This window comes from Benincasa hispida, chromosome 8 (genome assembly GCF_027475165.1).
Source record: "Benincasa hispida cultivar pf3 chromosome 8, pf3_genome.v1.1, whole genome shotgun sequence".
Taxonomy (NCBI): Eukaryota; Viridiplantae; Streptophyta; class Magnoliopsida; order Cucurbitales; family Cucurbitaceae; genus Benincasa; species Benincasa hispida.
The window spans coordinates 68,103,800-68,126,902 of NC_143485.1; the positions used below are offsets into that span (position 1 = coordinate 68,103,800).

At 31.0% G+C, this 23,103-nt stretch overlaps 2 protein-coding genes and 1 long non-coding RNA gene across 3 annotated transcripts; 2 read left to right on the top strand and 1 right to left on the bottom strand.

The window, feature by feature from the left end:
• Window positions 1-203: 203 nt before the first annotated feature.
• On the top strand, window positions 204-3,060 carry MBAC1 (Mitochondrial substrate carrier family protein). The gene is made up of 8 exons (XM_039039064.2): window positions 204-548; window positions 1,125-1,214; window positions 1,588-1,689; window positions 1,874-1,978; window positions 2,062-2,160; window positions 2,232-2,426; window positions 2,519-2,617; window positions 2,750-3,060. Exons 1-8 carry the CDS (start codon window positions 456-458, stop codon window positions 2,882-2,884), a joined length of 918 nt encoding a protein of 305 aa, XP_038894992.1. The 5' UTR covers window positions 204-455; the 3' UTR covers window positions 2,885-3,060.
• Window positions 3,061-3,122: 62 nt separating this feature from the next.
• Window positions 3,123-8,055, bottom strand: LOC120083344 (squamosa promoter-binding protein 1-like). Its single transcript, XM_039039066.2, has 2 exons — window positions 7,355-8,055; window positions 3,123-3,567 (listed from the first exon to the last, which is right to left on the bottom strand). Exons 1-2 carry the CDS (start codon window positions 7,729-7,731, stop codon window positions 3,450-3,452), a joined length of 495 nt encoding a protein of 164 aa, XP_038894994.2. The 5' UTR covers window positions 7,732-8,055; the 3' UTR covers window positions 3,123-3,449.
• A 2,174-nt stretch (window positions 8,056-10,229) lies between these two features.
• LOC150034817 (uncharacterized) lies at window positions 10,230-11,021 on the top strand. Its single transcript, XR_016531591.1, has 2 exons — window positions 10,230-10,619; window positions 10,728-11,021. It is a non-coding gene; the product is annotated as an uncharacterized LOC150034817 (long non-coding RNA).
• Window positions 11,022-23,103: the final 12,082 nt, after the last annotated feature.

Sequence of the window (23,103 nt, forward strand, 5' to 3'; positions counted from 1 at the left end):
AACTATTATACTTAAGAAAAATGCAAATCATTGTAAAAAAATGTGAATGAAATAGACTTAATTTTTAAAAACAAAAACAAAAAATCAATGTCACCGAGTAGGATGTATAAGTTTCGGGTTTAAATTATACAACTCCCAAATATATTTACCCATTTTAAAAAAAAAAATGACTTACAAAACACACACGTGTGACTGAACTAAGTAATTTAACCCTTCATTTGTAAAAAGGAAAATAAAGCAAGAAAGAGAGAAGAAGAAGGTAATGGATCCAGGCAAATACGCGGCGGCTGCGGCTGCTGCTGTAAAATGATCATCAATCATCATCCCCCAAAATGACACACCATTCGATGCTCTCATAGGTGGAGCCACATATTATCGACCTTCTTTATTAGGTTCCAATGGAGATTCGATGATACTCCCTGTTTTCCATTGACATCCTTTACACAGAGACACCAATGGGGGATAGTTCCAGTTACAAAGATTACGTCGCCGGTCTGATTGCCGGCGTTGCCACTGTCATTACCGGCCACCCTTTTGACACCGTTAAGGTAAGCTGAATCCTCTACTCGAACTGCAATTCCTTCGACCTTCCCTATGCTTCTAGCTTAATCTTATGGACTGGACTGGAATTTTTCTTCTTCGGTGTACTGTTTGTTTTTGGGGCTTTATGAAGTTAGGGGAAAATGGAATAGATAGCAAAGGCAATGGAGTTTACATTTTGGAATTTGACCTGGATGCTGTGTTTTGTGTTTCATTCACCTGTGGCGTTATAACTGATGTGAGGCTGAGATTTATCTGATATGTAAAGTAGATGCAAAACAATGATTCTTCTTGTACATTATTTAGATTAAGTTGTTGCAGAGTAATACTTATCATTTTGATTGTGTGTTAAGATACCTTTTCCATTACTGTTTTGTAGAGCAACAATTACCATGCATTATGCTGCCTTGTTTTTTTTAGCACATTCAGACTAGTTGATCATTTGTGCAAATAGGGTACTATACTCTCCAAATGACTTACATTTGAACTTAACTGCAGTTTAAGCTAGTTCTGCTAGTAAATAATTAGCGGCTGCCTGCTGGTGGGATAATTTCTCATATGCATTTTATCTGTTTACTTACCAGGTAAAGCTTCAAAAGCATAATACCGAGTCGCGGGGGATTACTTACCGAGGTGGTCTGCATTGCACTGCTAGGATACTGAAGACTGATGGTGTAAGGTTTCTGAACTCTTTAGAAACAAATATAGGAGGCTGTTGAATATGCTAAGATCAGATTGGTTGATTGGATGTGGATGTGAATTGAGTGTCTATCTTCTTCATCATCCAATGATGTATACCCTGCTTATCTTGGAAATCTGGTTTCTATTGGCTACTTGTTGCAATGTTGTTTGCTTCCTCATTTGTTGCAAGCATTGCTTCAAGAGTGCAAGTTGCTCAATATTGCTCTTACCGCCCTTTTTCTGCCTAAATTGTTATGTCTCAGCATTGATGCTCTCCAGAGAATCTCTGATATGTAAACTTTTCTATTTGCCGTCCTTTGCTTAATGATCATATTTTGAAGAATTGAGAAATGATGATTTTGACAGGTGAGAGGACTTTACCGAGGGGCGACATCATCTTTCGTTGGAGTGTCTTTTGAGAGTTCCCTTCTTTTTGGAATTTATTCCCGGACTAAACAGTCATTGCAGGTCTGTACTGATGAAATTGAAGCTTTCCTTTTGCTTAGGATTTTTGGCCCATTTGCAGGCTTCCTCAATATTGCCAAAAGCTCTTCACTTTATGCTCAATAGTCTTAAAATTTTTGGCCCATGTGCATTATGTGCACAATCGTGATATCGCCTTACTGGTCTCTCTCTTTCTCTGATTGTGAAGGGAGGCGACCAAAATGGTAGGCCACGACCACAAGTAGTAATTCCTTCTGCAGTTTATGGTGGAGCTATTATCAGCTTCATATTATGTCCTTCCGAGTTAGTGAAGGTAGGTAAATCATGATGTATGAGTTGCTTGTTTTCTTTTTTTTTTTGTTCCCATGTTAGGCTCATGACTCTAAGTTTTTCCAGTGTAGGATGCAAGTTCAAGGCACTGATTCTCTTGTTCCAGTGTCCAGTAGATACAGTGGTCCAGTCGATTGTGCCCTTAAAACTATAAAGACAGAAGGGGTAAGACAATCCTCTCGACTTTGGTATCTGCCATTTGTGATCTGGTTTTCAAATGACACTCTGTTTTGCAGGCTACTGGTCTTTTCCGTGGAGGTTTTACGACGTTTTTAAGGGAATCAATTGGAAATGCTGTATTCTTTAGCACCTACGAGAATGTTCGCTATTACATGCATTCACAAGTACATTCTACTTCAAATTTAAATGTCCATGGCAACTTAATGGATATGGGCATTGGGATTTTGACTGGTGGCCTTGGTGGTGTGGCTGTAAGTTGATTCTAATCTTTCTAGTTATTGTATATAAAAACTTTATTAAACTAATTGTTGTAAAGCTGAATAATGTTTCTAAATTTAACCAGTTCTGGTTAGCTGTTTTGCCACTGGATGTTGCAAAAACTATAATCCAGACTTCCCCAGATAAAAATGCCACTAGAAATCCGTTTCTAATTTTGAGCTCGGTAAGACGTTCTCCTTGCCATTGTTTCATTCAAGTTCTCTTTCCACTTTGCTATGATCTCTACATATATCATATATTTCTTGTTTACCATCAAAACTACAGAAGATGCTGACATGAAATATCATTCTTCTAGATATATCGAAATGCTGGAATTAGAGGATGCTATACAGGATTAGGTCCAACCATACTTCGTGCATTTCCTGCCAATGCAGCAGCAATTGTCTGCTGGGAGCTAGCAATGAAAGTTCTTGGTATCCCCCGAGATTAACACGACTATTTCGGTTTATCCCTCGACTCTTCAAATTTCACGTTATCTCTTTAGTACATTTAGTACATTTTGAGATCCTGCTATTGTTTCAGAAGAGGTTTATTGATTATAGACGCTCATTCATTTTGTTTAGTTCAATTAGAGTGAAAGGAAATCAAATGATGATATGTTCCAAATGTTTGAGTTGCATCTATTACAGATTCATTGATCTTATGAACCATGAATAATGAATGAAGAATTAATAAAAATCAGGTGCAACCCATAATCTTATTTGACATTGCAAAAGGATTAATCATATCCATAACTATAACAAATGGTTATGGATGCAAATGTTGGAGATACACGACCCTTCCTAATAAAAGCGCAACTAAATGGTCTCTAGTACAAAGCAAAGGCAAAAGCAAAAGCAAATGATGGGATTGACAGAAGAGAGAGAGCAAGCAAATCTGGTGGTAATAATGGAAGAGCATGACCAACAGTAAAAAAAAAAAATATTATTGGGAAAGGGCCTAAGTTACATGGAGAAAGCTAATGCAAAATTCCCCTTTCATTATTCTGCTAATTGCTAGGTTGGGCTTTCGCCATGGACGTCAGATGAGCTCTTCCGCCGCCGTTGGTTGTGTCCGGCCAACCGCTTCCGGCAACTCCTTTTTGCTTCATCAAACTCTTGAAGGCCATGAAATCTCCATATTTCACAACGAAGGAACACAAATGGCGAATATTTAGTGATGATCATTACTAGCAAACTAATCGTGAAATCTCCATCTTTCACAGAAGGAACACAAATGGTGCAAATGAAGAAGATGAAGACATTAAATCATTATGCTTATAAAATTAAGCAAGAAGCTTTACACATGATAGTAAAGTAACAGTCAAAGTGAGCTTGGTTTAGTTGTAATTGACATGTGTACTCAATTTCTTAACATATGAGATATAAATTTCTCTCTCGTACTAAAAAAATAAAATAGAAAACAAAATCAAAACCAAACATTTTTCATGTGGCTCACATACTAGTATTCCACAAGAGAAATTGTGTTTTCACACCAGACATGGGTTGCAAATTTGGGAGATTTAGACTCTAAATACATCCTTTATACCAATTGATCTTTGTCAATTGTGCAATAAAAGGATTTGTGTTTAAGTTAAGATGAAAATAATAATGCAGGTAAAAGAAGAAAAAAAACTTTCATGTAGTTTTATTTGTCGGGGGTGATTTTGGACCAAGAGGATAAATCTAATGAAAAAAGAAAGTTGGACTAGGACCAAAACACGATAATGACAGACAAAGGTCCAACTCCCAGTAAGCCTAACTTTGAAGCTGAGGAGCCTAGTTGGCCAATGGGCGATTCTCCCCAACCGAGCCCTTGAGTCCGAGGAGCCTAACTTTCATACAGGGTGTGTCCAAGCACGCCCCTAAGTCGAAGAATTCTACATATCAAATAATTAGGTTTCGAAAAGGAGCAACAGATAAATACATCATTATAGCTCCATGTAAGGTAATTTGAGTCCAATTCTCAAACTCTCTATCTTGCACATCCTTTCACTCTCTAGTGTGGCAAACACCACATAAGTGTGCAAACTATCTCTTTTGCAAGTCACATTTCTTTCTCCTTTCAAACAAATTCCTTGTTAGTGTCACATGCACGAACATCTGAATATTACAAGACTACAACTATTCCCAAACTTCACCATTTTTTTTTTAATTTATAAATTAAAATGGGTTCAAACCCCACTCCATATCTTGAAAAACCAACAAATTAAACAGTTATACCATTATTTTTGGTTAGGTATGAAGTATGGGGGTTTTAATTTATGATAGAAGAGAGTGTGATTTAACCCTATATTATCTTAAGCTTAAGTATGAATTATGGGGGTTTTAATTTTAGCTCAAGGGCATCAATCAGTAATGTTTGGCTTGTTTGAATGCTTCACTAAATGCCTTGCTGATTTAGTGTACAAATTGCCAATTTGGTTGATCCCTTTGTCTTTCTAGATTTGCTCAATTACCTAAATAAAAGAGATAAAAGTATAAGAAAAAAAAATTAATGTAACAGTGACGAAGAATGACAAAGATTTGATCTTACTTATAACACCGACAACAATTTTATTATTTGACACAAAGGTACTAACAACCAACTAAATTTCTTTATATATATATATATAAGAGCATTCCTATATTTAATTCAGAAAATATACAAATAATTTTGTTAAACTCGTATGAGTTTAAAGAATATGTACTCATAAATATTCGAAATAGAACTTTTTTAATCTTCAAATTTTAAAGGATATGTGCATTTGATCCTAAATTTTCAAGGTACATTTTTAGTACCTAAATTTTTAAAAATGGATTTAAAAGATCCATGCAATAATTTTTATAATAATTATTTTAATTAAAAAAATAATTTAAAAATTTATCTATCTCTATAAAATTATTTTTTAAATCTATTTTTAGAAACTCAGAAACTACAAAAATTACATTTTAAAAACTAAATAATTAAAGACTCCTAGACTAAAGTTTTTTATTTTAAAATTTTAAGAACCAAACACACATTATTCTATCTCTGGACTAATAAGACAGTTTTCAACTCTATTATTAATAGAAGTTTCTTCTTCTTTTTCCATTTTAATTTTAAATTTTTATAACTAGTATATATGATGTATTATGTATCTAAGGCTATAAATTATATATGGCAGGGGTTGTCATCTTTATTTAAATATAAATCTTGATTTTTACACACATGATTTTGAATATATCATATCTTATTAGATTTCTGTGCAATTAAATGATGGTTTTATTTCATTTTATTTTACAAAATTAATATTGGTTAAATAATTTTTTTTAGTCCTTGTAGTTGAATAGTTTACAACTCAATCTTGATATTATTCTATCCCATTTCTTTTTTTTTTTTTTCTTTTTTAAGGACAAATAAATAGCATTCAACTCACAATTAGTTGGCTTTTTAAACTCAACTAACATCCCTTGCACTTCATTAAATCTACGTACAAATTTTATAGGTAGATAATGTATGGGATAACTAAATGTATATAGACATTGTAATAAAATTTTGTGAAAAAGCAATCAATTTGCATTCCCAAACTTTGCAAGATAAATCATTTTTTCCCTTAAATTTTCAATATATCAAATTAAACTTCCAATAAGTGCAAGAACATTTGTCTTTATATACACTCTTACTTGAAGAATTGTTTAAAAAAAAAAAAAAATCACGAGCAGTCAATGAATAATAAATGTTAAATTGTAAATTTGGTCCTTATAATTTAGAGAATATTAAAATTTGGTCCATATAGTATATAATTAGAATTCAGTACTTATGGTTTGATTAAATCTTCATAAATAGTTCCTACGATAGAGACTGTGTATGTAAATTCAATCACACCACAAGAATTATCTATGAAATTTTATCAAACCATACACACTAAATTCTGACTTTTAAAATTATAGGGGACTAATTAAGTTCATTTTTTCAAATTATAAGGACCAAATTTATAACTGAACCAATAATAAAGCATAGTTCTAATACAAAATTGATGATATTTTAGAAAAACGCTAACCCTAGAGCTGGATTTTTGTAACTATTAAAAATTTATTCAACATAGCGATTTTGTGTATTGAATGAGCTTATTTTTGTACGAACTTGAACTTTAAATAGTGAGTGAGGTAGTGAAAACATAAATAAAAAGTAAAAAGTGAAAACATAAATAAAAAGTAAAAAGGTTAAAAGACAAATTTGGTAGAAAAAATTAGAAACTAATTTCTATGGTTTAAATAACTATAATTTAGTTCTTATGATTTGATAAATTATAGTAGAAACTATTTAGGAGAGTTTTATCAAAACATAAAAACTAAATTTAAACTAAATTTTTTTAAATTATATCGATCAAATTTGTAATTTAAGTAATTATCTAAATTTAGACTTCCATTGGAAAGGACTTGAATATTTTTAATACAAAAATTGAAAACACCCGGCCAAAAATTTAGGGGTGAAAAGACTGATTTTTTCCCCCAAAATTTTGAAGAAAGTACAAAGCTTAAATTGGGAAAAGCGTAAAAATAAAAAAAGTCAATCAAAACCATTTTTACATTATTATAATTTCTAATTTCTTTATTTCATTACTTCACAGTTGAACCCCTCAAAAAAAAATTCATAGTTGAAATATACTTTTCTAAGCACCAATCATAGTCTTAGTATGAATAGACAGTACAGTAATTTATTTTTTCTTAATCAACTAACCAAACTCCAAGGATTATATTATCCCATCAAAGAGATGAATAAATTTGCACTAATTAAGAGCTGGAGTTAATCTTAATTAATTCGACAACAGCTAAATATATTTATAAACAAATTCTCTACTAGATTAAGTTAATCTTCTTAAGTTAGGTTTGAAATAGCTTAAACCATATAATTAAAAAGCAGATCTAAGATTAGGGTTTTCTTTTTTGTCCCAAATTACCTGCTGCATTGTTGGCAGAAGCGCTGGTGGATTCCGGCCACCGCAACCGCCGGAGCTTTAGCATGAAACTCACAGACCTTATGACGACGGTGGTACCTCTTCGAACCCGACAGATCCGCATTGCAATTATCAGCCTGACACGAGGGCGCCGCCGCAGCTCCGCCATACCCAGATCCTGATTTTTTATTAGAAGAAGTCCCAGAAGTGAGAATTTTCTTCTTCTTATTAAAATCCCCTGCAAACCCTAATTCTCCATGAATTTGTTGTTCCTCATGATCTTCCTCTTCTTCTTCTTCTTCTTCTTCATCTTCTTCCTCCTCTTCCTCCATTTCGTAGTAATTTAGCCTCCTTTTTCCGTCAGCTTTTCCAGTCGCCATTATTAAAAAAAAAAAAAAAGCTGCCCCCAAGGTACAGAGAGACTAATTAAGAGGAAGAAAGGAGAAAAGAAGAAGCAAGAAGTTGGTTTCTTGCAGAGGAAAGAAAAGAAGAGAAGGACATAATTAGGAGTAGTAGAGAGGCTAGAGGTGAGAACTGAGGACCACAAACTCCATTTTCTTGGCCTTTTTTCCTCTCTTCTCTAAAGGGAAAAAGGGTAAAACAAAAAAAAGGGCAAATGGGGTTGGGGGAAAAACTGTTCTTTTTTTTAATAATTTCATAACACTATAACAGTAAGGTTTTTGCTCCAATAATGTTGCTTCCATAGAGAAGCCAAGTTGGAGTAAACAATTACTTTTTAAATATATGTTAAGAGTCCCCACTCAGTTATCAATCTTCTCTCTTTGGAAAAATTGTCTGCTCCTATTTGGAATCGTTAAAACATATATATTAATAAGAGTTTGATTTGTTTTTGTTTTGGTTGGTTTATCAAATTATAACTAAATAACTTTTTATGTTTGTGGCTAACAAGTAGCTATCTAATACGATTGTTTACGAATTCTATTCTATGTCGCACTATTTTCTTATCTAAATAGTACACATGAAACATAACGATCTAATAGTAAAAGATATATTTAAACAAATAAACACACATCCTTTATCACATTACAATTACTCGGGTAACAAACTATCTTTTCAAGTATGAATGTGATTTAGATCATAGATATGATATATCATGATCTGATCTATTACGAACATGTGTTTAATAGCTTTAAAAAGTCAAACAATGTAAAAAAGCTAGCTATTTCATTAATTAAAATCCTTTTAAAACCTTTTCTGTAGTACTAAAAGTAAAACTATCAATAAGTTTGTGAGTCCTAAAAAAAATGTAAGGACTTAAAGAATATAAAATAAAGTTTAGAGAAGTTTAATGTATTTACAATTTATTTGGTTTAGTTTACTATGTTGTAACAAAATTAGGTCATTTTTAAGATTAAAAAAGGGGAAAAAAGTAATATAAGGTGTGGAGTGGGAGTAGATATATATATTTAATAATAAAAAAGAGAGATGCATGAATTGGACCCATTTTATATCCCATCTCTCTCTCTATCTAGATTTAAATGACAGTAACTTTAATTGAAGCTGCTCTCTATAGGGAATGGTTCTTTCTGTTCATTTTCTGCTCTGAGTGAAATATGAATATAAGTGTACCCCCTATATTATTTTATCTTGTCCCTCTCCCCATCTTCTTCACTCTATTGCACAAAGGACAAAAAAAAAAAAAAAAAAAAAAAACCCTGAATTTGCTTTTTAACTTTACTTTTTAGCCTCACTCTTTATAATCAATGTTCTAATTCTAAATGTTATGTTTATTATAAAAACACTTGGACTAAATTTCAAAAGAAAACCCAGAAGTTTCAAAAGGGAAAAAAAATAAATAAATAAAAGAAAGAAACATAATGTAAGAACTCTGAAGAATAATTTTTAGGTCTAAGTTAGGCATAATGCATCTTGTATCTCATTGAATTAAAAAGCTTTCACTTGACTGAACGAGCTCATCTTTAGCTCTCCTTTGTACATATTGATTATGAATACATTGCTTTTGAAACTAGAGTGAGATGAGAGTGCTACGAATATATCAATCTAATTGAGATATCCGAATGCACCTATTGATATCCATCCACCTTGTTAAAAAGAAAAAGTTAGACATATAAAAATTATATTTAAGCGGATTTATTTTTTTTAAAAAAAAATTAATCATTTATTGTTGGGTCAAATTGACCTCATCAGGTCTAATTATTGTTAGAACTCCTTATATATTTTTTTAGAATTTAGGAAGTGCTTGAGGCACTAAGTTAGTTATTATAGTAGATTATTATAAGGTAGAATTATAATAATTTGTGTTTAAGGTACAGACTATTTTAGCCTGGATAAAAAAAAGAAACATTGTAATGAAGATGGATTTCAAATTTTAATGTATTTAATTATAAGTTATAATAGTTAAAATTACCTATAATTAAAATTGGATCTCTCAGTCAAGAAGTGATATATATGTATATACATTAGCAAGTTGGGATATGTTAATAATGTTGGTATCACCATGATTAGGTATGAAACTGAAGTTAAAAATAGATTATATATACCACTATGGTGAGATTTGTTGTTGTGTGTGTTTAACATGGAAAAAAAAAAAAGGAAAAGGAAAAGGAAAAGTCATTGAAACCCTAAAAACAACAATAATGTAAAAAGATAGGTAAAGTTGGTCCAAAAATTGTACTAGCTAGAGGGATAGCTCACTGTGCAACACATTAGAGAGCTTTATGTTGAGTGGGTCCAATTGATTTTAAGTTCATCTCAGAAGTGTACTTATTCACATTTTTGGAAGCAATATTATTAATTTCACTCTAATCTTACACAAGTGTACTAGACCACTGCTTTCATCTCATTTATTATTCTTTTTCATAGCATTTATAATCTTTCAATTTTGTTCAGTATAGTCAAACTGATATAAAATATATACTCTTAATCAAAAGGTTATTGGGTTGAATTCGCGTGTATGATGTTTGTACATGGAGAGATACTTGATACCTATGAAATATGTCTGTATACTACTGAAAATTATAGGATGAAAAATGCGTAGAAAGTTGATATGTACCCTCTAGTTCTTAGCTTGAATTTCTCCTTCTATTTAGGTTTGTTTGGTTATTCTGATGTTTGCATGCCCAAAAACAAAGGTTTTCATCACTGAGACCCAAAACTACTATATAAGATCAGTTGAGGTTGGTGGAAAATATGGTTGTAGTTGAGCCACGAGTATTAGAGGATCGAGCAACGCGAGTCATCAACCGGCTAAATTGATTAGTGAACTCGGGAAGATAAACTCGATCAGGTAAAACAATTTCTTTCTTCCTTACTCGATGTTCTCTCTCTTTTACTCGATGCTACTCGATAATCAAAATTTGTTGTCGTGTGAATGATATTTGTATTGTTTTTCCAGAGAAATAGATAAAGATTTGCAAGGAGATAAGGAGAAGAAGAAGAAGACTCATTACCTGGTTCGGTCAAGATGGTCTACTTCCATGTGAATATTTCTTTTCTTTTACTTCTTTCAAGATTACTTTTACAGTAGTTTAGTGTTTATAAGAGAAAAGATGATGAATGCATATTGTAGATCTGATCATTAGATATTTATATTACATATCTCTTGTCAGTTATATGATGTAAAATTTATTATGTAAAACTAAACTAGTTGGAATATGTATTTGAGTCAACGTTTTTACAGGTTTCAAATCCCACAGTAGTTTAAATGCTCGATAACTACAAAATAAATAGATATATTTGTGAAAATCATCCTTACAACCTTGAACTAAAAAAGAATTTAAGTTCCAAAACTAGTTTACTTTATGTTTGATAAGAGGTTCAAATCTTCCACTCATATATTGTTGAGCTAATAAAATGAATTTGTCAATCTTGATTACATATTTTATTATTGTTTTTTCTAAAGAAAAAAAAATCTAGAACCAAGTGACGTTGGTTTGAGAATTTGAATTTTCTTTCAAACAGAAATATTTCCTAAAAACTAAGTTGGAAAAAATATCGCATCTTTCTTTCCAAACGAAAATTTCTATAATCCTAAATAAAATTAAACCATCTGCTTCAATTTGACATTTTGTAACATTTTGTTAAGTATATATTTTTTTTTATCACATCAATGCCATGTTTGGAAGTAATTTTAAAAGAGTTAAAATCACTTTTATCATATTTAAATAACATTGATTTTAAATGAGTAAAAATATTTTTTGAGTGATCTTAAAAATTAGGAAAAAAATTATTTAAACAATGTTGAAATCAGTCTCAAACAAACATGTTGTTAATTTCTAATTTCTCGTATGTCTATAAAATCTATACCTTTTAATTACCTAAAATTTTGATTTCCTAATTTTAATTGACGACAGATCTTAGTCAGCTACTATTTATTTATTTTTTTTTATTTTTTTTTTTTGTCTTTTACTGTCTATTTCATCTCTTCAAGTCAGATGTTGAATCATGCAGACTTGATGTATCTAAAAGGAAAACTATACCACTCAATTAAATGCATATATTTCTGTAGAAATTTGTCCTAATTAAAGGATGGAATCATCACCAAATCATGGTTAATAAGATTTAAATATGGCCTTATATTTCCGTAGAAGATTGTATTTGATCTTGTAATTTTGACGCCCATTTTCTGATGTATACTCCTATATAAACCTTTCTGATCTTTAAGATCCTTCCTCGTGCTTGTTAGAATGATGTTTATCATAATTGGGTGTCCTCTATTCTTAACGAAGACTTCTCTTGTAGTCAATTTCTAGTTTTAATGAAATTTATTTTAAAAAAGATATATATGGTTTTTGGTTTCTTAATTTCAATTCTTTTTTTTTTGGGTTGCTCTCAGAAACGTACTATTTTGCTTAGATTAAATTACAAGCATAGTCAAAGTCAACTGTGACATTTGTGTCTATTTGATCCTTTGAACTTAAATTCCTAAACTTTCAATTTTATGTCTAATAGATTATTGAAAAATTAAAAATTTTTAAAAACGAATTGTTCTATTATTATTATTATGTATAATGGAACCTTAAAATTTAAACTATATATCTAGTATATTCTTGGTTTTTATAAAAAATTTAAAAATCTAAAGATTAAGATTTATAATTAATCAAATAAACTAAACCATCAAATTTATAATCACTTTTCGGTGATTAAACTTTATATATCTCTGTTAGCTTGGTCTTTGCCATGAAGTTATACAATCTTACAGGCTAAATATGTTGTGGCTATATATGTGTACTAAGTTTATTGTTTTGATCTACTTTTTACTTCATATAACGTTAAAATTTTTGTGCTAAGGGTCAAACTTGAGGTTTTAAATAAGTGCCAATATATATATATATTTATATAAAAGTTATCAGTACAAGTAGAAGATGGATAAGAATGGCAAGAAGCACTATACTTTAACTCATAAATGACCCTTCGGGATAACACCTATTGATTATCATATGTTAAATTATAATAGTTCGCATTTGGGATAGGTAGAAAATAGTAAATGTTGTAACAAAAAGAGAGAAAGAGAAGATGGGTAGGAAAATAGTAAATATTATAACAAAGAGAGAAAGAAATGATGAATAAAAAAAATAGTAAACACAGTAACAAAGAAAATTTTGAAATAATAAATTATTGTACTTAATTGTAGGTTATAATAATTGAAAACAAAAACTATTATAATTAAAGCCCAAACATAGGATGGGTTATATCCACTTGAAGTTAGGGCCCAAATACTTCTTTATTAATTATTAGGAAAGCTGCAATAGTAAATTTAGAAGTATAATTGCAGTCACATCTTTGAAATATGAAAATTTGAAGATATTGCAAAATTCTACCTTTTTTTATTTTTTTATTTCGTATTCCCATTTTGCCTTTTAAAAAACTCATGCTTTTAGCTGGAATAGATAGAAATAAAGAAAGTTAGTGGGAGAAAATGGGGAGAGAAACAGGTGAAATGGGCTTACTAGCGAAGATTCACGTTGTGGCGATCGTACCTATAGTGAGGCTACTACAGTTGATGGAGGAAGACGACATAGAAGGCGGAGTGGTGGGAAGTGACATATGGTGTGGACAGTAATATTAGTTGATGAAAGAGAGATGTTAGGAGGGATAATCTGTTGCGTGCGAAGAAGTTTGGTGATTTTTTTCTTTTTCATAATCTAAAATTAGGATATTTTATATCAAGTATATCAATAGTATAGATTAACGTAAAAGTAAACCAACAATATAAATCAATGTATCATTATCAAGTCTATCAACCATATATTAGCAAAGTAAACAAGTGCATCATTATAAGTTTATCATAATATATCAGTCAAGCGTATCAACGATATAAACAATTACATCATTATCAAGTTTACAAATAATATATCAATCACATGCATCAATAGTATAAATGATTATATCATTATCAAGAGTATTTAGTCAAGTGTATTAGCCGTATAATAGAGTATATCATTATCAAGTTTATCAGTAGTATATCATTCAGGTGTATTATGTATATCAGTCGTATAAATGAGCTTATGCTGAAAATTTTATCAACTGTTGATAAATGCCAAAAAGTGTATGTTTTTACTATATATTTTATCACTTTTCTCTGGTAAAAAAAAGGACTTCATATGATATTTTGACCTTAGGATGGCCTAAAATGAGTAAACACATGTTTAGGAACTACTTTAAGTTAGTTTTTACCGTTTTAAGCAATTTCATGAAGTTTTGTAGATGCTTTTATGTTTTTACAAAAAAAAAAAAAAAAAATGAAAAATGAAAAAAAAGAATAGTGATGCGTTGATTGAGGATTTGATGCACTTGCTCAAAACCCTCATTTTGTCAGATCACTTCTAGTCGTTCAAACTTGTTGATTTTTCGGTCCACAACCATTTTTCTGCTCCAAAATTGACTGGAGGACATTTAGGGCATGATATTCAGCCACTCTTCACCCTCCATGGCCTATATAAAGGGTTGGAAGTCTCTTAAATTAACAATCTTCATTCCTTTGAAGAAAACTCACCAAATTATCTATAATCTCTTTCAAGAACCAAAGTTTTTTTAAAGAGATGGATTCTTTAAGTCAACCCTACTCGTGAGAACGTATTGTAGAATGAGATTCACATCGAGAAATGATCAAATCCATTCTAGAGGGCTCCTTAGATTGTTGGCTTGATTCAAAGGCTTTATTTATGGTTTTCCATATTTTCTTCCTTTAGTACTTTGCTATTTTTGTTTCATGTTTTTGCTATTTCATTATTTTCTATATTGTAACCCATAAAATTAGATTTAATGAATTTGATTCATTCTTATCTAATTATGGCTAAGTTTTCTGAGGGATTCGATCTTGTAGATATCCTAAAGATAACATATGGCTTAAGCCAATGCAACCGCATCGAATTACATAACTCTAATTTTTTTTTTTTTTTTGTTGAAACTTATGTTATCTCGTTAATTTGAATTGCACTTAAATTAACATGCTAGTTTGGTTTTAATATTGAGAAGGTTAAGATATATTATATCTCACAAAAGAATACAGGATTAAAAGCCTAGACATAGAACATCATGTGACCTTAAGCTTAAGGCACATTGTAGAACCTAGGGATTATATAAAACTATCTAAGATCTAATTAACTATAGAAATATAAAATTAGTTACTTAGCTTCTAAGGGTACTTGTAAAAAAAGACTGAATAGGAGTTGTTCTCCTTTCATAGTTGGTTGATAACAACATGATGCGACTGCATAGCTTAAGGGAGTTTATCTGTGGGTTGAAACTTGACTTAAGTTCCTTGCTTTCTTTTTTTATTATCGTTTATCTTTATTATTCGCCACAACCTCAAAACCACTCATTTTATTTGGTTACCAATTGCTTTACATAAAAAAGATCTTACTTGAAAAGGTCGAGAATTTCATAAATAATCTTGTGGGAAACGTTATTTTGAATACTTCCAAATTACTGCTTTTTAAGAGTGTATGCTTGCACTTGATCCTTAATATTCTTAGTTATTTTTTCATTCATAAAAATTTTGGTCGATCAACAATACATCAGTTAAGTGCATCATTATCAAGTATATAAGTCAAGTGTATCAAGTTTATCGACAATATAAATGAGTACGTGATTAACAAGTATATCAAATATATAAACCAAGCGCACCATTATCAAGTATATATCAAGTATATCACTCAAGTGTATCATCGTATGAAGTATATATCCAATTGTGTTATATGAATAATTTTACCAAAAATGTGAGAAAATACATAATCTTGTATACATAAGAGAATTTGAGCCCAACAATTTCATGTTGTCTCCTTGAGACAATTTTACTCATCTAATGTTTGAGTTCTCGAGTAAATTGTCTCCCATCAATAGAACATATTAACTTTCGTATAGAAGTAGCACCTCGTCCACAAGATCCAACGAACTATACTTTGTGGAAATAAACCAAACTTGAACCAATTTACAAAAAAAAGGGAGAAATATTTTTCATGGGAAAAAAGTAATGGTGAAAAAACTCTCTTTTGCAATTTGAAGAAGATACATATTTATAGACTATTCATGGTTGTTTTAATAATCATGTTTCTTCTTTAAGTTGGTTAATTATGAAAAGCCATATTCATTTATGAAACGATACAACTCTACACTAACGATCACTACCAATTATTCCAACAATTTCCCCCATAAATGGTAATTAAGTTGTCAATTTAAGATAAAAGAAAAAGAAAACGTTCGGTATTTTCCAATAATAATTTACATCGAGATAAGTAGTAAACACTTTGAACTTTCCGTAGTGAACATCAATCGAGTTTACTTAGCTAATTAGGGGTAAGTTCAAGAATAGTGTATTTTTTTAAAGTAATAATAAAAATAGGGTATATAGTAAAGAAATTACAAAAGTAAGGTGGAGGAAAAAAGTATTGACAAAAATAGGATAGGAAAATCGTGTACCCGGTACACGATTTTTATGTCAGCCCGTCCACGAGTTCCATATGTTTATTATTTTTTATTGCTTTTATATTTTTTTATTATTTTTGATTTAAGTGGATACAGATGGGAACAAATCTATTTGAATTTCACGATAAAACAAATCTATGTGAAAAAAATCTACTGTAAAACAAATCTAGGTGAAAAAATAGATTTAGCCCTCATTCGTGGCTAGAAATTTTTTTCAATTTTTATTGTAAAAAATTCTCCAAAAAATAAAAAAAAAACACTAAAAAAAATAAAAGAAGACAGAAGTTGGGGAAAATGTGAAAAAAAAATAAATTTAACTTAATTGTGGCTAGAAATTTGATTCAATTTTTATTTTACCGTAGGCCTTTAAGAATTTGAATTTCACAGTAAAAGATTCTTAAAAAATGTAAAAAACACTAAAAAATAAAAGAAGACGGAAGTTGTGGGAAAATGTGAAAAAAATAGATTTAGTCTTAATTCATGACTATAAATTTGATTCAATTTTTATTTTACCTTAGGCCTCTCAGAATTTGAATTTCACAGTAAAAGATTCTCCAGAAAATAGATTTAACCTTAATTCGTTGCTAGAAATTTGATTCAATTTTTATTTTACCGTAGACCTTTAAAAATTTGAATTTCACAGTAAAAAATTCTTTGAAGATGTAAAAACGCTAAAAAATATAAGAAGAAACCGAAGTTGGGAGAAAATGTGAAAAAAAATTTAGTGGTTGGTCTTAAATCGTGGACGTGTACACTGCTGACTCAATAATCGTGGACTCCGTCCATGATTTCACACCCTATTTTTGTCAATAGTTTCAAACCAACCATATTTTTGTCAATAAATATTAAAATAACATTATTTTTTTAAAAAATTCGCTAATTAGTGGACTTGATACTTTGGGGTCGTTTAGATTTAGAGTAAACTAAGACAATTGAAGTCATACAGTTTCTCGTTATAACAAAGTTCATTCTCATAGCTATGTTCATTTTGGCCTTGAACACCGTCTGGTCTATGAGTGTTTTAGATAATTCACCTTAAAATTCTCATAGAAACAACTCATTCAAACTCACATAGGTGATTCCTATAAAGAGCATCGTATATGCTCTTTTCATAAATAATTATTCAACAACTTATAAAAATCACTAAAAGCACAATGCTTACCTAAAACCACACTTGCACTATCTCATCATCCTTAGAATGAATAAGAAGAAAAAAAAAATTCAACGCAACGTTCACTAAGTTATCCAAAGGTCGGTTTGCCCGTTGAACCTAGACCTTGGGATCTCTAGTCACCTAGGTTAAGTTGCCTCTCTGCTTAATTTTTTAAAGTTAAAGGCTTTAACCTTATTCTCCATGATGATCTTTCAACAAACTCTCTAATTAGGTCTTTTACAAGTGGATCAGTAATATTATCTTTTGATCTTACAAAGCCAATTTTGATAATTCCTCTAGAAAGTAGTTGTTTGATTGTATTAAGTCTTCATCATATATGTACTTATTATTATTATTCACTAAAGAGGTATAGGTTGTATTCACACTTTAGTAATACCATACCAAAATTTTGTAGCCAACTCAAACATATCCCAACCACTTTTTAAATTGTTATACAATATTCTCAAACTTGGATTATCAATTGGGAATAGTCACTTTTCCCAAACACCCACAATAACATAGGATTTTAAGAAGGCTTCAATCTTTCCATAATTCACAAGAAATTTTCTATGTTTCCATACATAAAATGTCATATAAATTTATAGTTAACCTTCAAATGGTGAGACATACTCACAGAATGTGTCTTATCCCGATTTCAGAATCAATCATTTCTAATTATAAACTTCATTGTTATGACATATTCAATCTTTTATATATATATATATATATATAATTTTTCTCTAATGATTCTCATAAGCTTTCACTAAATCCATCACTATAATTATTATATAGTGTGTTATATAGTTCATTCAAAATGTACTTCTTCCATAAATATTTTGCAAGTTTTTTTTCTAAGCCTCAAATGCAAGTAACTTTACTTTGTTGGCTTCTCCTTCAACATTATAATGACATTTTTTTTCAAAAAAAAAAAAAAAATTATATATTTCAAGTTGTGAGGGAGAATGGAATTTCTCTTGTCATCATTTGAAATCGTTACCATTAAATGTCTCATAATTTTCTCAATGATTTCTACCAAAATGTGGTATAATAATTTTATATTGTTGATGACATTTATGTGATATCAATCACCAAATATTTGTGAAACAAAGTAAATAACTTTACCAAACAAGTTCTCACAAAATAAATTCAGTAAGACATCAAATAAATTTGGGACATTATTCATTAGGCTAGAAACGTAAAACGCTATAAAACATTATGCTTTATACTCATATGCATAATAGTAACCATGGACTGAAATAAACTATTTAAAAAAATTACATAAATATTGCAATACTTCACGACATAAATTATTGTTGTCATACATATTACTTTATATATATATATATATATTATCCTTTATCAATTCGGTTTTACACACAACAAAATTCACTTCCAACAAAATTTCATTTCCTTGCCCAACACCATTTAAATCCAACACTAAATAATTGGTGGAAAATCTCCTTAATTACTCAGTAAAATTCAAATACCTAACCAACTTCCATAAGCACTTTTCTCTCATAACAAAGTAGTTATATATCTTAGCATAATTACTTTATATCTATATTGAATAGATAAATCCTAGGATCATTCATGTCAAATTGTCAAGAATATATACGTACTAGATTCCATTGACAAATAGATAATGACTCCAAATTGACTTTGAATTGATAATGGCTCTAAATGGATAGTCTTCCTCAACTAAAACTCCGAATGCCCTAAGTAGGATCTTTCTCTAGATGGGATTTAAGAAAGATTGATTGCTTATTGTTTTGGTATATTGGGGACCATAGCCTAAGGTCTCTTTATATACTAGTTCAATTAAGGTTCCCATTAAACCCTAATTAACTAGGAATGAGCTTCTACCCATTAAGTCTATACTCAATTAGGAATCTAAGGCCTTAATTAATTAGATTATATAATATGGCCCAATCTAAAAAAATAACCGAATGTGATAAATTATTCATCCACATACATAGCTCATACTTTAATTAAACATATCATTATTTAAATATATCTAACAATCTCCCACTTAGGCTATGTCTTTGTGCCTAATATAACTAAATCACATAAACCTTAAGCGCGCATAAACTGGTTATTTCAATAATAGAATTCTCCTTTAGTTTAATCTGGTCCATCTCCTATACTAGCATAGAATCAAGGTGACTTTTGTCACTCCCTCGTAACTAAACCTTCCTTCATCACCAATTACAATACATTTAGTGACATAGATCAAGTATGGATGGATAGCATGGAAACTACATGCAAAGTGATCTAGATCATGCCTATTTCCAACTGGTCCAAATTCCTTAGTGAGATCATTCTTAAAACTTTATGCTAAACTGCATTTGCAAAACCGCATGCATGATAAAAAAGTTCAGATAATAAAACTTAAACCATCAACTTTATTCTATATAGAAAATAAACAAATTAAGGTCAAAGAACATCTTTAATAACAAACTCCCACTAAACCATTGAATCAGAATAGTGACTGACACCCATGCGAGCAACATGCTCATGAAAAACTTTAGGTGGTAATCCTTTTTGTCAATAGATCTACCACCATAAAGTTTGTTCCTGTATGTTCTATCAAAATTTGACCATTCTAAACTCTTTCTTTAATAACCAGAAACTTTACGTCTACATGCTTTGACTTTGTATTACTTCTGTTGTTGTTAGAATACATTACTGCTAACCTATTTTCATAAAATAATTTTATTCGTCTTTCTATGCCAACCATTATTCGCAGCCTAGTGAAAAAAATTCGCAATCATGTTCTATGATTGGATGCCTCATAACATGCTATAAACTCTGCAACCATGCTATCAGAAGCCATAAGTGTTGTTTAACACTTTTCCAGGATAAAGCTCATATAGCCAACATAAAGATATAGTCTGAAGTGAAGCACAAAATGTCTTGGTATCCTGCAAAATCGAAATCAGAATACCCGATGATCTCCAAAACTTATGATCTCCGATAAGTGAGCATATAATCTTTGTTCTCTGCAAATACCTCAAAACCTGTTTGGCTGCTTTCCAATGATCCATCCCCAGGTTGCTCAAATATCTGCCCAACACTCCAACTATGAACACAATATTTGGATGCGTACACACTTGAGCGTATATTAGACTTCCAATAACCGAAGGGAACCTTTTGCATCTCCTTAGTCTCGAGTGTGGTCTTGGGAAATTTTCCTAAATGAAATTTATCACCTTTAGCGACCGGGCTATCTCCTGGTGCACAATCTTTCATGCCAGATCTACTCAAAATCTTTTTAATATAATTCTTTTGTGACAATCTCAAAATACCTTGAGAACGATCTCGTAGTATTTCAATTCCTAATACAAAAAAAGTATCACCAAGATCCTTCATCTCAAAATTTCTTTTTGAGAAATCTCTTAGTGTCATGTAATAAACCTATATCATTACTTGCTATGAGTATATCATAAATATATAACACCAAAAAGATTGATTTACTCCTAATAAACTTGTGATATACAAAATCTTCCACTATATTCACCTCAAAACCAAAGGAGGTTATGACTATAGAATTTTTTATACTATTGACGAGAGGCTAGCTTGAGACTGTAGATAGATTTCTTCAATTTGCACACCATAGACTTTGAATTACCAGACACAAAGTTTTCTGGTTGTACCATATAAATCGTCTCAACAATGTTCCCATTGAGAAATGCAGTTTTTACATTCTGGTGTAGCTCCAAATCAAAATGTGCTACCAATGCCATGATTACCTTAAAAGAGTCTTTCGATGAAACTAGAGAGAAGGTCTTTTTGTAATCAATGCCTTCCTTTTGAGTAAAACCCTTTGCAACAAGACGAGCCTCATATCTTTCGATATTGCCATGTGAATCCCTTTTGGTGTTAAATATCCATTTACAACCTATGAGTTTCACTCCTGATGGCAATTCGGCAAGTTCCCAAATGTCATTATCTTTCATGGATTTTATTTCCTCTTCCATAGTATTTATACACTTTTGATTGTTAGAACTTTGTAAAGCTTGTTGGAAGTTGATTGGATCTTCTTCCATTATGCCCACATCATCCTGATGTTTTTGAAAAAACACAATATAATCATCTAGAATTGAACTTCTTCTCTCTCTAGTAGATTTCCTTGATGGCACTTCTTGAGGCTGTTGAGTTTGAATCCCAGGTTCAACAATGGGGACTTCAATGTTGTCTTGATCTATAATTGGTTCAATGGTGATGTCAGGAATTGGAGCCTAAACATCATCTATAACCACATTAGAAAAAGAAACTAATTCCTCTTCAAAGACAATTTTCCTTATGTTACCTTCCCCTCCAAATTCAACATCCTCAAGGAATCTAGCATTTCCTATCTCAAACAATGATCTAGAAGTTGGATCATAAAAGTTGAAACCTCGAGAACGCTTAGAATATCCAACAAAATAGCAGCTAATAGTTTTTGAGTCAGATTTTCTATCATTAGATCTGTAAGGCCTAGCCTCAATTGGACAACCCTATATGTGAAGATACCTAATACTAGGCTTCTTTCATGTCCATGGTTCATAAGGGGTTTTAACTATTTCTTTACTAGGTACCCTATTGAGGATATATGCTGCAGTCTTTAGTGCCTCATCCTAGAGAGATTCTGATAAAGAAGAATCACTAATCATATTTCTTACCATATTAAGTGTTCTATTTCGTCTTTTTGCCACACCATTCATGTTGGGTTTGCCCTGCATAGTGTATTGTGGGATGATTCCACATTTCTCTAGGTATTTGGAAAAATTTCCTTGGACGTTATTCACTTGATCCATCATATTTATCGTAGTATTCACCACCACAATCAAATTTGACAACCTTAATTTTCTTTCCAAGTTGAAGTTTAACTTCAGCTTTGAAAGATTTGGAAACGTCCAAAGATTGTTACCCATGTTTTGAATAGTTGTCCATGAATGTAATAAAATATTGTTGTCCATTCCAAGAGGCTATAGAGAATGGACCACAAATATGTTAGGTTTTATGCCTTAAAACTCGTGGTTTGTAAATAATAGAACTTACTCTAAAAATTCAATAAAGTGTTATTGAATAGATATTTTGCTTAATAGAAATCCAATAAACCTAAAAGTCCCTTGCCTATTGCACGAGTATTTGAACTTTATGTGGAGACATAAAGTTGGATCAGATTCGAGTAAATAGTCCAAATGATCTATAATACATGAATAAGGTTGGGTACCTTATTCTGGTAACACTATTGGATGCGGCCTGCTCTGTAGTTGTTACAAAGAGTTGTAAAGTGCTATAAATGAAGTGATTCTAATTCGTTCATGTTGGGACATGAGGAGTGGGGGTGTCCTTGTGCAAAAGGGTTTGTACAAGATTGGACCACGAAATTAGTCACTCTTACTTTATAATGTTGTTTACTGTTTAAGACTGACTATTTCAAAGTGATGCCCTAGGTAACTTGACCTTAATTCTAAGCTAACTATGAACTCCTGTTTATTTAGAATTATTCTTAGATTGCATAGGTGAGGGTTGGCTCAACAGCACCGACTCAATAACCTCCCATTTCAGGGGTAAGACCGGATAAATAGTTGGGGACATAGGGTGCAAGATGGAATTCACTCCTACCCACTTTTAGGATAGTAGAAAGGTTGTTCCTTAATTCTTGATTTTGGTCACTGGCCCGAGAGGGACTCGGTTTTTTTGATTG

Coding starts and splice junctions, on each gene's coding strand:
- MBAC1 (XM_039039064.2), top strand. CDS start 456: ATGGGGGATAGTTCCAGTTACAAAGATTACGTCGCCGGTCTGATTGCC. Junction 1,979..2,061: donor GTCCTTCCGAGTTAGTGAAG/GTAGGTAAATCA, acceptor AAGTTTTTCCAG/TGTAGGATGCAAGTTCAAGG. Junction 2,161..2,231: donor AAACTATAAAGACAGAAGGG/GTAAGACAATCC, acceptor TCTGTTTTGCAG/GCTACTGGTCTTTTCCGTGG.
- LOC120083344 (XM_039039066.2), bottom strand. CDS start 7,731: ATGGCGACTGGAAAAGCTGACGGAAAAAGGAGGCTAAATTACTACGAA. Junction 3,568..7,354: donor TTCTGCCAACAATGCAGCAG/GTAATTTGGGAC, acceptor TGAAATATGGAG/ATTTCATGGCCTTCAAGAGT.